The following is a 16,591-nucleotide window of genomic DNA, read 5'->3' on the forward strand; positions in this document are numbered from 1 at the left end:
ATGGTCTGTGGTTTCTAGTTGCATGTGGTTTGATGGTCTGTGGTTTTCTAGTTGCATGTGGTTCGATGGTCTGTGGTATAGTTGCATGTGGTTTGATGGTCTGGTTTAGGATGTCTGGTTGTTATTTGTCCCATGTTCCCTACGATATCCCCCCTGGCGTCTGAGTCCACACAAGTGCTGATTAGCTCACTGATGGGGTGGTAATGCAGTATGGATTTTTCTTCAGCCCAGATTGTGTCAAGTGTGCACTTAGCTTATCTATCATACAAACCAACCCACAGTTTGCCTGTTTCAGTATTTCTTTGCTACATTCTCAGTCAGTGGTCATTTTTCTTATCAGAGTCCGAAAAGCTGATCAGCTGAAACATGCCTGGTCAGCTGTAAATCTGCAATACACACAGATTCACACAAACAAGCTACACGCTCCCATCAGCTGAATGTGTCCTTCATTAGTCAGCGTCTCATAAGTGCCTGTGTCTTGTCACTGGTGTACCTGCACAGTGTTGCCTGATGTTTTTTCTCAGTCACTTGGGTTTCTGGGTTTCTTTGTAATGTTTTGCTTGTTTTGCCCCATTTACTCCAAAACACATATACCTTACAAACCTGCAGGCCACTTTCCAAACACGCCGGCCTGTCTTTAAATGCATTGTTCCTGTCTTCCAGTCCATCAGTTCCCATTTATTTTACTATGGGATGAAAATCAACATTTAGGGACTTGAACACAGCACAGTAAGTAATCGAACACATTGAACTAGAGCAGCAACGATTATTAAATGAAATGCTCTGTCATACATGGTGGTGAACTGGATATATTTGGGACCATTTAGATACAACACACTTCACCATTTTATTGCATTATTTTAGACCAAACAATTAATCGGTTACGTGAGAAAATCATCTGCAAATGAATCAATAGTGAAAATAATCGTCCGTTGCAGCCTTACAATGATAATCCAATTTGTTTTTCATTTTGTCAAACATTTGCTATCATTGCACAGTAATGCAATTGAAAAGATGGATCAGTTTTAACGAGACTGATAGTCTACAGCCATGGCAGCAGCTCCATGAGGTTATAGAGGCACAGTGGTGCTTTGAGCTAAATGCTAAAGCTAAAGCATGCTCCCACACAAAAATCAAGCTTCATGCCATTAGTTTTGTCTCGGTACCCTTCACACTCCCACTGTGGATCACTTGGACTTCATTCATTTTTCATTTGATCTTGGACTGAGATACTGTATGTGTATAGGTATTTCATGGCAATCCATTCTATAGTTGTTGAGACATTTCACACAAAAAAACAGCATATGTTATTCCACGGATGGCCCCAGAAGGAAATCAGGGAATCACCGAAGTCAGTAAACTTCTTCATCAGTACCAAATGTAATAACACTCCATCCAATGATCGTTGAGATATTTCAGTTGCGACCAAAGTGGTGGGATGACCAACATTGCCATCCCTGGAGCCACATTGCAAGGGGCGGCAAACAAATACCAGTGTGAAACTGACTTCCTGATAAACAGTTGCCAAGCGCCAATATTCAATACAAAAAGCTATTGTATGGAGACTATTGCTCCAATTGCAATTCTCTTGGCCGATTCCAATTTTTTCAAAAGTCTGACCTGCCGATTCAGATTTTTGCCGATTCCAATTTCCTTTCTAAAAACTATAATTGAAAGCAAGGCTCCTGTCTAACTTCTTTCACTTCCATCCCGCAATCGTCCCAAAAAATGATTTCAGCCATCCCGAAATCAATGTAAACCATCAGAAATTCAAAATATGATCCTACTACTTTGTCATTGTCATCTATAGTGGTTATTGGCATGAAAACAAATAATTACATTTTTTTTATAATTAATTGGTCGTATTTGTTTTCAAATATTTTCTTTGAAAAAAAATTCTTGGAATTAGTGTTCCCTCTCTAATATGTATTTTATATTGCCGTGAAAACATCTCCTTAAAACAACTGTATTTATTTAAATTTCTCAGCAAAAGTGTAATTTTACAAGATAAACACATCATGATAGCGTTAAAATGTACTTTCGCCCATTACTGGGTAGAACGCATCGATGTAACCTCCGTTAACCTTCACTATAGCTCCATCATCAGCAGGACTATGCTAAGGACAGATCCCATGCTGTCGGCAGACGAGCCGGTCAATCTAATTACTGTGAGCAGCAGGCATGGGAATGAATTACAATATAATAAGCGTCTGATTCAGTTAGTTCTTCCAAAAGTTTGATAAAGGTTGATCCTCCCCGCTTTGTTTTTTTTTACTTGGGATGCTAATATCTGTGCAGCTCTGTAGCGATGTGAAACTATCATGCAGCATTGCCACATGTGTATGAATGTAACCGCCAAAAACTTTGAAAATGGGACTTTTATCTGATTAGCTCAAAACTGGCTGGTTTTGATCAGCATCTCATCGATCTGTGCATATATCTATATTTGCTGTCTGCACATTCACCATATTTGATGCACCCTACTGGGTCTTGCTTTTTCATCCCATCTAACTCAAGCTTCCCCAACACATGCAAGCTACTTCTAGCATTTACACAGAGAGCTCACATGTATATCTCAATAGTTCTCCGTTTGTTTTGCAGTTTTGAATGATGCATGCAGTGGTACAAGTTAACATTTGGTACAGTACAGTGGGAGGAGGCAACAGGGGACCTGCTGGCAGAAACTACAGTTGGATATAAACTCCCACATGAATGACATCAGCTTTCAAAATGCAGGCTTTCATCAAATTTTCAAATGTGCCAGTTATCGAACAAACTGGTCATAACCTGTTATACTCAACTTCTTTTTCTACAAGATAGAGGCCACAACGTTTTCACACTGTTTGCTGTACAGTTGTGTCTTGTCACTAGGTTACAGAGGCATAATTGTGAAACTGTATGAAGGGGGACTGCACATTGTTTCGAAAGCCCGTATCCTGAAACCCCAATAATCCGAAAGATGTCCCGTTGGATTTGAAGCCCATTTGTCCGACAGCCTGTTATCTCGAAAACAAATGCCCATTGTTTCGATTATTATTATTATGCAAAATGATGCCATTCACTATAGTGAAGGCATGGCCTGCCCTACTCTGCCTCTGATTGACTAGTAGTCATTGCCTTGAGTGGATGCGTTGGTTAGGCATGAGGAGCGAGAATTTTTAGCATTAGGGTAAGAATATATGGGTAAGCGAATCAGAGACAGAGTAGGGTGGGTCAGCAATGGACCTTCAAAAAAATGGTCATTTGTCTTTCAGGATAACAGGCTGCCAGACAAATGGGCTTTCGGTCCAATGAGACATTTCTCTGACTTTTTGGTTTTCTAAATAATGGGCCGTCATAACAATGACATGGCACATTGTGCAGACTATCACATGTCAAAGTGTCTTTGAGAAAGACATTGAACCCCAAGTTGCTCCCTGGGTGCTCTACAGCAGCTCACTGCTGCAAAATGCTTCAGTTAAATGCAGAGGTTACATTTCAAATATGTGCCTGTATGTACTCGCCTGTATTTAAAGGAAGTTCTGCAAGTTATGATGTAAGACAAGGTATCACATTTGTAAAACAGTGTAGTTTGACATATTGTGATGCAAACAGGGGTGAAGCGATGAACTCTCCAATAGAGGAGGCGTAGATGTTCTGTGCAGACTACCCTTGTAAGATGGTCTTGTGTATCGTTCAGGACTCCTCTTGGAAGCTTCCCGGCTCCTGGTTCCTAACTCATCCCAGGAAGATAGGAGTATTTAAACTTCCTTAATGACGGTGGAACTTAACAAGTTCTGGGTCCAGGATATCAACGATTGAGGAACGATCAAATAAGGGCACTGGACACTTTCCAATGTTTGGGAAGAAAGTGAATATTCTTACCATACATAACTCTTTTAATGTGCTTCAGTTAGTCCTTAATAGAGCTACAGCTCTTTTCCGGATATGTTAACATTGCCTTGACTCTGGGCAGAATGCAATACCAATTGTAATTCCATATGCAGCTGGCCCCAGGTGGTAATTAGGAAGTTATGCAAATAGATGAAGAAATAATATATAATCACAATTAAAATAGTTAGCATATGTATAATTAAAGATGTGCAAATAGGAAGGCCAATATGTACCCCATTGCTGCAATGTCGTCTGTAAGCTGGTGAAGTGGAACATTTCTACCCAGTTTGGATGTGGAAGTGTTTGCTCTGCAGAAACCCAAGTAGCTCTCAGTACCTCAGTGTGTAAAAATGCACTTTAGGGTGACATAACAAATAATGCGTCTGGGAACCAGAAGTGCAATTGATTGCAGGTAAAAGAAAATAACAAAACAGATATGGTTTCAGGGGGTGAATCAAAGCCCAACCTGCTGCCAATGGTGCCCATGTGGCAGTGACCTCACAGGAAATTGATAAACTCTGTTTGATTGTCTGGTTCCTGTGCTCAGTGAATGGCAAATGTGGAAAAGCATTTTATCCATATCATTATCCCTTATCACATCACAAAAAAAATCTCAAAATCGTATTTGAACAGTTTGAACAGTATAAAAATGACTGCCTTTAAAGTCCTGTTACGTACATTATTCTGGCTATTCAGTAGTAAGTTTGGGAGAACAATTGAATTTCAATTGCTTCCAAATGAGTTTGAAACATCTATGTTATTAGTATGTTATATTGAACGGTTAATACAGTATGAATAGTAAACAAGACTGAATGTGCTTCATTATGTTCTTATTCATTTGTGGCATAAAAAAATTGTAAAACATTTTTACATGTCGAAATACTTGCAGTATTTGTTTAAAAGGGAGTCATACAAACCAGCGGCAGTTTGAATGAAAGGTTCAAGGTGAGTTAACTGCTATGCATCCATCACGCTTTTCAAACTGGATCATCCCCAAGCTCACGTTGCTGTATATCTGCCAAGAAACCAGACAGGCCAGACAAATAGATTCCTGCAGCCTTGCTTTCACCCCCAGACCAGGCGGGATGAGTTTGTCTGTCATGTCCTTGTGAAGAGAAGCCGGTAGCTGTTCTTCTGCCTGACAGAATAACGCACCGGGCACCTGCCCACACATGCCTCACCAGATGCTATCTTGTAACTGTAAACTGTCCCTCATCTGTGGCTTCCCATGACGTTGCAATGACTATATCACATGTGGTTTTCCCCTCCTCTTTCTGTATCACTTCTCTTGACATCCAAAGCTTCTCCTCGGATAAACGAATCTGTCCTTCCAAATCCTGTCTTCCCCCTGTCGTGGCTGTGCTATCAGATCCTGCTGGATCGATGGGCTGCTGGTAAGAATACTGTTGCTTCGACCTCAGTGAACCGGATCAATTCAACCCAGTGTCAGGGAGCGGCACTGAGCACTTCATTTGACAGTCTCTCACTATTTCTAATGGAGCCTCTACCTGGCACAAACGGAAGCCAGCTCTTTGAAACAGGAGTGTGTATGGATAGGACAGGACAGGCACAGTGCCATGTTCAGGTAGAGTTAATGGTGTGTGACTTTTTCCAACAAGCTCAATCACAGATTGTTATGACACAGCTTGGTGCTCCAAATGCCCATTTTAACAGGGAGTTAACTTTATTGTGAAAGCGAGGCACTAAACAAGGTTTTCATCATAATATCATTAGTACGTGACGGTGATTATACTCTGCAGCAACAGGGTGCTTATTACCTTGCACGGCAGCTGGATTCTCCCGATACCACGCGAGAATGGCAGGATCACGAGATGTCAGGCTCAGGGTAATGCGGATGGTTCGGACCAAACGGCGTCCTGTGAAGACACTACGGGCGTGGTTAAAGTGCGTGTGACGCAACAAGGATAGGCAACTGTTTGCTTAAAACAACAATTGAGGTTCCTAAAGAGGTTGGCATAGATGCCACAACAGCATCAGATACATCAGAAATAGAGAGCATTTCTCCATTATAGGAAGAGCAAAGGACGACACTGAAGGGTTTTCTCGATGGAAAAAAAGATTTTGCCCTGCTCTTGACTGGCTTCGACAAAATTTGGATGGTTCCGATGATTCGTCCAATTTTCACCTGCAAAGTGTATTTTGAAAGTGCCCGCCCTTTTCCAAACAGTTTCCAATGACAGCTTCTTAGATGGTTCTGTGTAACCAACCATCTGGTGCGTCAGGTTAACAGGATGCTGACTCCAACACTATCATTACACACAATGAGTTGTGTAGTTAGCAGATCAACAGATACAGGTGATGGATTCTTCCCTCTGTTACTCGACTGTACTGATGTTTGACGTTTTAGCACTTACATCGGGATGTTTTGGGTATTTTGGATGGTGGGATAGCAGTGGCTCAGGCATGAATAGAATGCCTCTTGGATACCCCCCAGTGAAGTTACTATGGGTACATCCTACAAGACAAAAATAGCTGGGATTAAATATCCCAGCAGGGATAATTTTGGAAAGCACTGACAAATGATTTATTCCTGGAGATACTGGTGTCAGATCAGAACATGCTTCCTTGTGTCGTATTGGACACACAACATATTTCGTTGTGGAGTATGTTCTAAAGACTTGTTGGATGTTTTGATGTGGTCAAGCTGTTATTCAGGCTGGAGTTTTTGTTTTTCTTAATTTTTGTATAATGGATGTATACAGTGGTGGGCCATGCATTTTATACCTAGGCCTTCACTGTTGTCCTGCAGCTGAAATACCACCTTATAACCACATGGTGGCACCACAGATATTATCAGTTTCTAAGGCTGTAACTATGTACGTATTAAATGTACATAATGTTCGGTACGAGACTTGCAATACATTTGAATAGTACTAGAGTATTTGGAAAATGAAGAAGCTTATATTCAGGAAAACATAATGTTTTCTGTGCTGATGGAGGACAGTGGTTGTCAGCTGGTCTGGCTGTGGGACCCACCATCACTCCTTAATGACAAGTCACAGCCCAAAGAGATCATCTTATGATTTTACTTTCACAACTTGAGCATTGTATGTACTGCTCTGCAGTGTCTATCCTCGTCTCAGTCTCCTGTGTCATGGTGCATCTCACTCAGTCAGAATGCCCATATTTGATTGGCTGAGCTGCATCACGTGATGTGATTCACTACCCGACATGCCTCTGCTGTTAAGCGTCGTTTCACGATAGTCACGTGCTCGCCCACTGACCAATCACAGCGCACTCTGCACCTCGCAGCAGACACTGAGCTGCACTAATGCTGACGTCATTATAGGCCGGCAAGCAGGATCTGATACGTCAAAGAATACGCCCAACATGTCAAACTAAAGATCTGATTGGTTGAAGAATATGACAATCAACAATAGGTCCCCGTTCACTTAAACTGCAAATGGATGCAGGCCTCCGTCTGCAGGCCTGGGTCTCTGTTCTTACCTAGAGACACAGAGGTGAAATCTGATTGGATAAAAGCTCTACTTAAAACAAGCTGCACTGGAAGCAGAGCAACTGAGGAAGACAGGAGCTATGCATTAAGAAAATAAGATAATGGGAAAAATATTTTTATAAATTATAATACATGTAGTGTATTTAAGAAAAAATATTAAATTATAAAATAGATATAACTTTGTGATTCTGTTTAGGCCAGCAGAGAAGGCCTTGCAGGCCCTGACGGCCCACCACTGGATGTATATCAGATTCATATCTTAGGATTTTAAAGGAATCTTTTTTCTTATCTTGTTTTACACTGCAGATGCTAGTTTTGCTACTGACATTTGCTGACCAATGCAATATAATGTCATAACTTAACTAGGAATGATGTATTGGTCACTTCCGCCAATCACCAATCATATAGGTCATTTTTCTTTGAGCCTGCAAAGTAACTAAACATCACTTATTAACTAAAAGTAGAGATGTTTTTGTATCAACATTCATATTACATTTTCTGCTAATTTATTCATATTGTTCAAAATTAATTTTATGATTAACAACTAGTATTTACCATGGACTGGTCATTGCTTGTTCATGAAAGTGTTTACGTGTGTGTCAGGTACGACCTTTTAGGGGAAAAAGGTCTGGTGTGAACAAAAAGGGATGCAATTCCTCCTCTTAGTTTGATTGGAGCACTAAGAACAATAACCAATGGCATAAGGTAGCTAGGACAGGCCCCGGTACACGCTATTATGACGGGCCCTAGTGCACGTCTGTTACTAGGTGAGAACACACACCAGGGTCCGCCGACTGTTTAAATCTTTAGCTTTACCCAACACCTCGGGCCCCTGTGTAGGCAGTAGGGCCACTAGCTACACTGTCTACATTTACGCCCCTGAGAAGAGCTAGGTAGTTGTAGGTAAAGGTGACCTTGGCTTTCCCCAAAGGAAACGAGTACAAAACTTCTGCTGTGTCTGAAATCCCTATTTTTGGGGCATTTAATGTCTTTAATAGGTAGCACCAGGAGAGGGATGTAACAAAGGTCCCCTCTTGGACTCAAACCAGGAAACTCTTAGCTCCTGGCTGGCATCTTAACCCCAAAGCCACAGGGGCATTTCATTTCCTGCCATTCTCACTGCCCATATTATGAAGGTGCATTTCAAAAGTGGTTTAACAGAGCCTCTTTCATTTCCCCTCAGGGGAGTCTTTTGTCGTTATGTTTTATTGGCGTTACAATACTATGAGATATGAGATCAACCCTCCAAGGGGAGCAGGAGCAAGTGAATAACGTAGACTCTAGCTGTGTTCAAATTTGCATCCTAACATATGAGGGCAAATTATTTTTGAATTACACTGTATTATGCTCGATATACATCATCTACTTTATTGCCTTAATTAACTTTTTTTCTTTTCCTTTTCTCTCCTTTCCTTTAGAGTCGGAAACATGCCAACAAAGTGCGTCTGTATTACATGCTACATCCTGTGGATGGAGGCTGCCCTGCCAAGAAGCTCAGAACAGACAATGTGAGTCCTTTGTGAATCTACATCTTCCTGTCCATAGTGTTTCCCTGTGGTCTCAGTAATCACTGAGAAACATGCACACATCAGTCTGCAGCCTGGCCTCCGCACTCGTTGTCAGAACAGCTAACAGATAAACAGAAGTGCCACATTTGTAGACTAATGAACGATGTGACGGTGACGTTGCTGCGGTTGGATGCAAAGGGGATGCCAACCATTAATTGAGTACAAGGACACATTGTCTGTCATGACACATTTGACAGACGCAATTGTAGGCTAGTGTAGCCTTGCCCACTTGAAGCAATGTCTTTGTTGAGGAAAAGACAAAAACAGGGTTTTTACATCCACTTGGCAGCTCTGCCCCCACTCAGATGAGCATGTTGAGATTTCATGTCACTGTCACTGTGAAACTCCAAGTTCCTTTCAAGTGAAGTTTAAAGCTGGTGTGGTGAGATGGAGGTGAGGAGAGGTTGGAGTGGAGAGATTGGAGGGACTCTGATCTCTGCTTTGATAACGGGGAGTTTGCCAACTATCAATCTGGAAATGAGCATCTGAAGGAGATAAGGACACACATTGCTTTCTCTCGCTGCTTCAGCTCATCAACCAGTCTTGCTATGCTGTTTCTGTTTAACTGTACATTGCCCCTCAATCTATGCACTATATGCACCCACCATTCCCTTTCCTCTTTCCTCACTCTTTCCTTTTTATTCTTTCCTTTCCTCTACTTTCCTCTCAGTTCCTTTTACATTACTTTGCATCCTTTCCTTTTCATTCCTCTACTTTCCCCTTTTTAGACTTCTCTATCCCTTTCTTTCGTCTTTTGTCATCTCTGTTTTGCTAATTGGAATGTGTTCAATCTCTGAGACACCGGACTCTTGTAACCCATCTCATACCAGCGTTCGGCTGATGCTTTTATCACTTGCACTGAAGCCATGTGGGCTCAGAGTGACTCAACATGGACGTCTCATCTCATCATTCTCTCACTCTCCTTGTGCTTCCCATTACCTTGCTGACAGGCAACACAGGTACAACATGTCTGATACAGTGTCCTGTCTCTCTTCCCCCATAGGTTGGTTTTATGGATTATATTAACAATATCGAATAGGCAACAATATCAATATATAAAAGAAAAAGGAACCCACGACATGTGGCCAATGCAACCAACCTAAAATACTGAGTTATCTTTTGGACCAGGCGTAGAAAAAGGCTGTTAATCCTAAATTGTGATGTTCACTGGCAAGCTCAAATGTTTGCCTGTTGTCTTCAGCACAACAACAAAGTAATTCAAAACTCAACACTCTGCTGCTCTTAGTGAACAGAAAATTTCTTTTCAGACATTAATGTCTGATCGCTGTTCAGTGGACACAATCCCCGTCTTTTCTGTTCGGCTTTTAATAGGAACATCTGCAGAAAGTTGTGATTGTTATGAACAGTCTCTTGACAGTAAGGGTTGAAAAAAACAAAGACCCTTAAAGCAACACCTTTTCACTCCTAACTTCGCAAATGGTCAGTGCCCCCAATGCCTCAAACTATGAACGCTATGGGTATCCGTCTAGCATCAGCTTTATTTTTTTACTATTTATTTATTTACCAGGGACAGCGCATTAATCAACATTTCATTTTCCACCTCAATGTAAATGTGCCAAAGTTAGTTAGAGAGCTCATTGTCGTCTGTAGTCCCTGGGCAGGATATTACAATTTAGTGGCCTAATAGTATCAGTACAATTTAACAGAAAACACTATAGTACAACACTGAATAGCTGCTATTCAGTGTGTATTGTGCTATTCAATAGCACAATACAACACAGTACCATACAATACATGAATACATTACAAAATTAGCAGATTTGTAAAAACAAGGAGAGTATACAATGGCTGTGCCAGAGATGAGGTAGTTTGATTACTCGTGATTGCAGGTTTGGTTTGCTTTAAGCCATCTTTTTAGTTTATACTGAAGACGTGTCACGGACTTTATAGACGTGTCGTGAACTTGCAAAGTCTCAAAATAACAGAGTTAGTTAATAGCCCCGTGTGTCACATACAGATTGGGAGCATTTGAATTGCCTCTCAACGGCTCAACATGCTGACGGCGAGCTGGCGGCAAATAGCTAACAGTGCTAACAGCGCAAACTGCTGCGAAAGTACTGACAGAGCTAACAGTCTTAATCTTGGAGGAAGGGGGAACAGGAGGGGGGGGGGGGGGGGGTTCTACGCTTTCATGGCGACGCTGTCTGTCTGGACGGCGTTATCAGCTGTAACCTCCGAAGAGAAGCACAAATAACACAGAGGGAGAGTGACTTCATTCTCTGCTCAGTTAAAATGGTGAATGGACTTGTACTTGTGTAGTGCCTTTTCTAGTCTTCCGACCACGTAAAGCACACTACCTGTCATTCATTCATTCATCCATTCACACCCATTCATACACTGATAACAGGGTCTACCATGCATGGGGCCACCAGCCCATCAGGACTATCTAAGCATTCACCATAGATACAGCCTCTGGGAGCGATTGAGTTAAGTGTCTTGCCCAAGGACACATCTACATGAACTGGAGGAGCAGGGGACCGAACAGTCGTCGTCACATTACTCCACTATATCATTGCACTGCTGATAGTTGTTTGCTACAAATCATAGTGCACGTTAGACATTACTGTAATGTTCCGGACCTTTGCGTGAGGAAATTCTCTTTAACCGGACCTTGTTGAATATTAATTAAATACCCCTTTATCCTTGGTTATGTATGTCAAATTGCAGTTACAGAAATATAAGGTATGTTCAAAGATATATCAAACCTTTGATGGACATTCACCGGTTCCGGATGATATTTCTTTTTATACCTGTTTTATTTAAAGGTGTGTCTGTTGTTTCTGCCTAATGTAGAAGCAGTTGTATATGTTATATTCCTTCACACTGTACTATAACCAAAACTGCTCTTAGTATTAAAGCTATTTGCATTCTTTTGTATGGCTGTCAGGTAGAATGTGTGTCTGCTTCGTACTGGCTGTGTCAACAGGGAATGCAGGGAGATTGGTTTCAGCTGTTTCCCCCAGAATCACTGTCCACACTGCAGCATCACTGAGCAGGGGGACTTAACAGGAAAAGGTCTATGGTTGAGTGTTTCATGCTAGTTCATGTGAGATGACCTTGGTGGCCTGTGTCATCTAAGGCCTTGATGTTGGGGAGGAGTGAGCTCAGTGTTTGAGTGCATTTCTTTGATGAGACCTGTCTCTGTGATCTGCTCCTGGTTTCCACTTCAATCAATGCAGAAATGATAATCTCAAACCTCAGATAATGAATAATTATCATTTTTTTATGAACTTAAAAGGTGCTGAATTCAATATTCAGAGCATTAATATAGCAGCAAACAACTATCTGCTGTGTAAAGATATATTGAAGTAATGTCTACCTGAGCAGAGGAGGAAGTCACTCTCCCTTTGTGTCTGTTGTAGTCCGAGCTTCTCTGCACCACGTGGGCTTTTTGCTGCATGTTCGTACCCCACTGGCTACCTCACGGCCGCCGTTCTGCACATACGCCGGTTACAGCTGATAGTGACGTTCTGACTGACAGCGTTGTTGTGTTGGGTCAAAGTGTAGCGCCCACCCTCCAGTTCCCCTTCAGGTAAATTCTGTTAGCTCTGCACTGTCTGCGCTGTTAGCTGCTAGCCACTGGCTCAGCCACCATGTTGAGAGCCATTGGGAGGCAATAGAAATTCTCCCGATCTCGTATTTAGCACTTCTGAGGTATGCTTTCCAAGTTCCTGACCACAGTAGAATTTCCGTCCTTTACATCAGGTTCATCCATTCCTTTCCACTTCAAAAAACACTTCAGTATAAGCATTGTTATGAATTATTATATACGGTATGATTATTTACAATGAACCTTATCTTAGTTGACTGAGGGTAGTGAGACATGTTTCGTGACCTCTACTTGGTTGTGCTTTACACTTTAGCTTGCGGACGTACTGTGGAGGAGGATGTGGACTTGTAGTAGCTTTGAATGGACATGTTTTAGAAATTTGTCTTGGGGGATGAATAAAACTGTAGAGGAAAAAAAACACAGCTAATAGGATTAAGTCAATGACCATAAAGTCTGTGAGCCTGTTAAATAAATGAGCCTGTATTGAATTTGCCTCAGGATGTAGTGTCTCAGATGATTTGTGACTTGTACAGCTTACATAGGATAAAGTTCTCCGTAACAAAGCCAGGCCTATTGTAATAGTACTACGGACTGGGGCACTTGTGTATCTAGGCCTCATATTAAAACTACACTTAAGCAAAGCTCATTAAATATAAAAGCCTTGTGCCTAACTTATGTAACTTTCAATGCAAATCCTGCAACTTCAGGATTTTTCTATGGGCTGTTTCACATGTTTTGCTCAGTTCTATCTTAATCAAAATTGACCACAAAGTTTATTTCTGTGATTGCGGTGGTAAACAGTCGAAATATCTTTAATAGGCATCCATCAGACCCAACCTCAGCCACAGTGCTTTCCATGCGACACCCATTGTTGACAGTGAATGAATTGCTTGTAACGAGAAGCCATCCAGCAGGACAGCAACCGTCAAATGTGCCCATAGAGACGTGCTCCTCACACAAATCAGCTGCCGACTTCAGCTCGTTAACGAGCACATGGACCTCTGCAGCATGGTGAAAAAATCTCAATGCAGAATCCAGAGTCAGAGCCAAGGGAGGGGTTTGTAGCTGATGGAACAGCTCCTCTGAGCCCCGCTGCTATTCAGATGAAATCAACCTCGGGGTTAATATCTGTTGCAGGAGAGACAGACGGCTCCTGTTTCATTGGTAGAGAGAGGAATGAGGGGGTGTGTGGAGGTTGTGAGGTTTTTTGGGTTTACTATCCTTCGCTCTTCTCTGCTGCAGCTGCTGAGCTTCCCCATGACAGTTCACCTACTGCAGCCTCTCGATCTGTCGTATGTCATTTATGATATATTTTGATCATGGAGATGAGTTCACTTTTACACCCAATATTTCACTTTGCATATATTAACATTTGAAAAGACCGAGGCCACGGAGCAGTCAAAGAGGAGGCTATATTAAGTTTTTACTGCATTATCCATAGTGGATTTAGAATACTGTATTCAACACTTCTTACAGAAAGTGGGTCAGTCAGAGGGACATACTTATTGCTTCACTGGTGGCAGGGCCTCAAGGAAGTCTGCTGGTCTGCTGGTTAGCTGTAGTTAGTTTTGAATTGTTTAGAGTTGGTTTCAGAAGTAACTGTCCTGCACATTTTCTGCATTGGAAATGTCCCTAGTTGTGTTTCCTCTCAATTGTCAAGCAAATTTGAAGCGGAAAATAAATGCAAATGAGGCGCATGGCGACATACAGCTTTTCTAATGCAATACTTCAAAATGTGCATAAAAGTATGTGAATGGTAGTTAGTAGTTAGCTACTGACCCGTAGTTAGAGTACTGTTAAGACTAGACATGGACATAGACTTTGTCCAGTAACACTTTTATTCTTTGATTTGTTTGAGTGAGAGTTTTTGAACGAACGTTTTGGAGAAAATCTATAGTTAAATGTATCGATTAAAAGTTATTTAATAGTCATTGTTTTATTGTAAACATGCAACTGAATTTCTATTTTCAATGACAGTTAAAAATGATTAGTCAAAAATGCTGTCAATGGGAATGGTCTATGTTCCCTCGGCCGTACGCTCTCAGATCAGTACCTCAGGAGGATGTGTTAGCCCATTACCCGAAAGACAAAAGTCCATTGTTCCGAAGGCCCACTACTCTGAAAATACAACAAACAGAAGCAAAAGGCTAATTAATAATTATTAGAATATTTCTTTTAATGGCATACCCCGATATTCTTACCCTAAACCTAACCAATCTCACTCCTCATACCTAAACCTAACCAACCCAACCAACGAAGGCAACGGGTACTAGCCTGACTGTCTGACCTTTATCGGATGTTGTTAGCGCGATATCTCAAACAGATATAAACAGATTTCAACATGGTCCAAGGATGATATGAGGGAATATAGGGACTAATTTGGATGACAAAATAAAATCATAGATGCTGAGGTAACATTGGCCAGACCTCTGTAAATTATAATTCTTAAAAAGAAAATAAATTGGAATAGGCCAAAATCAGAATTGGCAGGTCACACAAAACCCAAATGGCCGAGAAAATTGTAATCAGTGCTTCTCTAATTTGTTGAATGCCATTCCCAATCTCTGTCTCTCATCTCTTTCTGTTATCCATCCATTTTCTCACTTTTAAGGAAATGCCTAGAAATTGTAATCCTAAAACTGCACCGCTAACGTCAGTTTGCAAGCTAGATAGCTGCACCTCAGCTGCACCTTATTACACAGCATGTAGACATACCTGCACATTCCACTTGGGTCCGGTTAGATGCTGATGTGCTCCTTAGTCTTCGATATAAACACCAACGCGGTCTGACAATGACATGTAGGTTTAAGTGTGATTACTTTGTGCTTCGTTCCCTACTGTGTGACACCGGCACTCTTTTTCTTCCTTTTGATAATACAGAACTATTAACAATACATTTTAAAAAGCACACTGGCGTTGTTTGACCACAGAGGGGATGACTAAATGTGATCGCATTTGGACTTTTAGCTTCTAAACCACCTTACTGTATATTAACTGTTGTTTGGCCTTTGAAGCAAGGTGACTAAATGAGTGATCAAACCAGAACCAGCCTCACACATTACTTCATCTTTGTTTTTTTCAGGTGTCACACTAAATCTACGTTAGGTCTGCAGTCTGACTGTAGGCTGTTGGTAAAAGGGCACATTGCCTTGATGGGAGAGGGCTCCACTTAAACTACACAGATGTGATGCGACCAGGCTGTGCTCATAAGGTGGCACTGTCTAAAAATACACTCAGCAGCACCGCCTCCAGAGACTGGGGGGGGGGGGGGGGGGATGCACGGCCTGGCATGGCCGGCGTCTGGACCTGGTTGAGCTGATGGCATTTGACAACTGTACACGCTGCTGGTCATGGTGGTCGCTGCGATAACCTGCTCTCATGCGACTGCGAGGAGGGAGTGTTAGTTATGTAGTATAATCTCAGGGTTCTGGTGGGTTTTTTTGGTTTGATGGTAAAATAGACTGTTTTGGATTACGGATTCGGATACGGATTTTGGAAAACGGATGTTTAGCTTGTGTTTTGAATTGATCTGGTGAGGTTTTGAGAGAGATGATGGTTGTTCCCTGGTTTAATATTCAAATATGCAATGGCTGCTGAACAGAATTACAGTCAGGTCATATATTTTAAATGAAAGGAAACGTGGGAGAGAAACGATGAATAAACACAACCCTGCAGAGAGGCTTTGGTTTTGCTCAGTTTACCTGTTCAGCGTCTGTGGTTTTCACTCTACTCAGTGATTTGTAGTTTGTTATTGCAGTTCATTCAGTCTTCTGTTCAAATGTCTGGACATCAGCTGAATTTCCTTCTAAGCATTTTAATGCACATTATGAAATGTCAGATTTAGATAGCTGTATGAGAACCTCACTTTTCAGCTGAATGTCAGCAGTATGCAAAAATATTGGAACCTTTGCTCAAGGCAGGAAGACTTTTTGTTGATAACTGCTGGAAATGCATTTATGACTTTTTACTGTGAGTCATTCCAGACATTTGCTGAGAACAGCCTCTGAGATTACTGATCTTCTACATGTCATGTCATAGTAAAAATTTTTTACTACTCATCAGACAAACAATGACATGACATTTGGTTTTGGGAATGGTTGT

At 41.5% G+C, this 16,591-nt stretch overlaps 1 protein-coding gene across 3 annotated transcripts in view; it reads left to right on the forward strand.

The window, feature by feature from the left end:
- LOC116399008 (zinc finger matrin-type protein 4-like) overlaps positions 1 to 16,591 on the forward strand; it is a 98,284-nt gene that overhangs the window by 50,639 nt on the left and 31,054 nt on the right. For all 3 annotated transcript variants that reach the window (XM_031875823.1, XM_031875824.1, XM_031875822.1), the window contains one exon: positions 8,770 to 8,859. In XM_031875823.1, the coding sequence (XP_031731683.1) occupies positions 8,770 to 8,859 (90 nt within the window). The remainder of the gene's footprint in view (positions 1 to 8,769; positions 8,860 to 16,591) is intronic.

Source organism: Anarrhichthys ocellatus, unplaced genomic scaffold (genome assembly GCF_004355925.1).
Source record: "Anarrhichthys ocellatus isolate YVR2014 unplaced genomic scaffold, GSC_Weel_1.0 scaffold97, whole genome shotgun sequence".
Taxonomy (NCBI): domain Eukaryota; kingdom Metazoa; phylum Chordata; class Actinopteri; order Perciformes; family Anarhichadidae; genus Anarrhichthys; species Anarrhichthys ocellatus.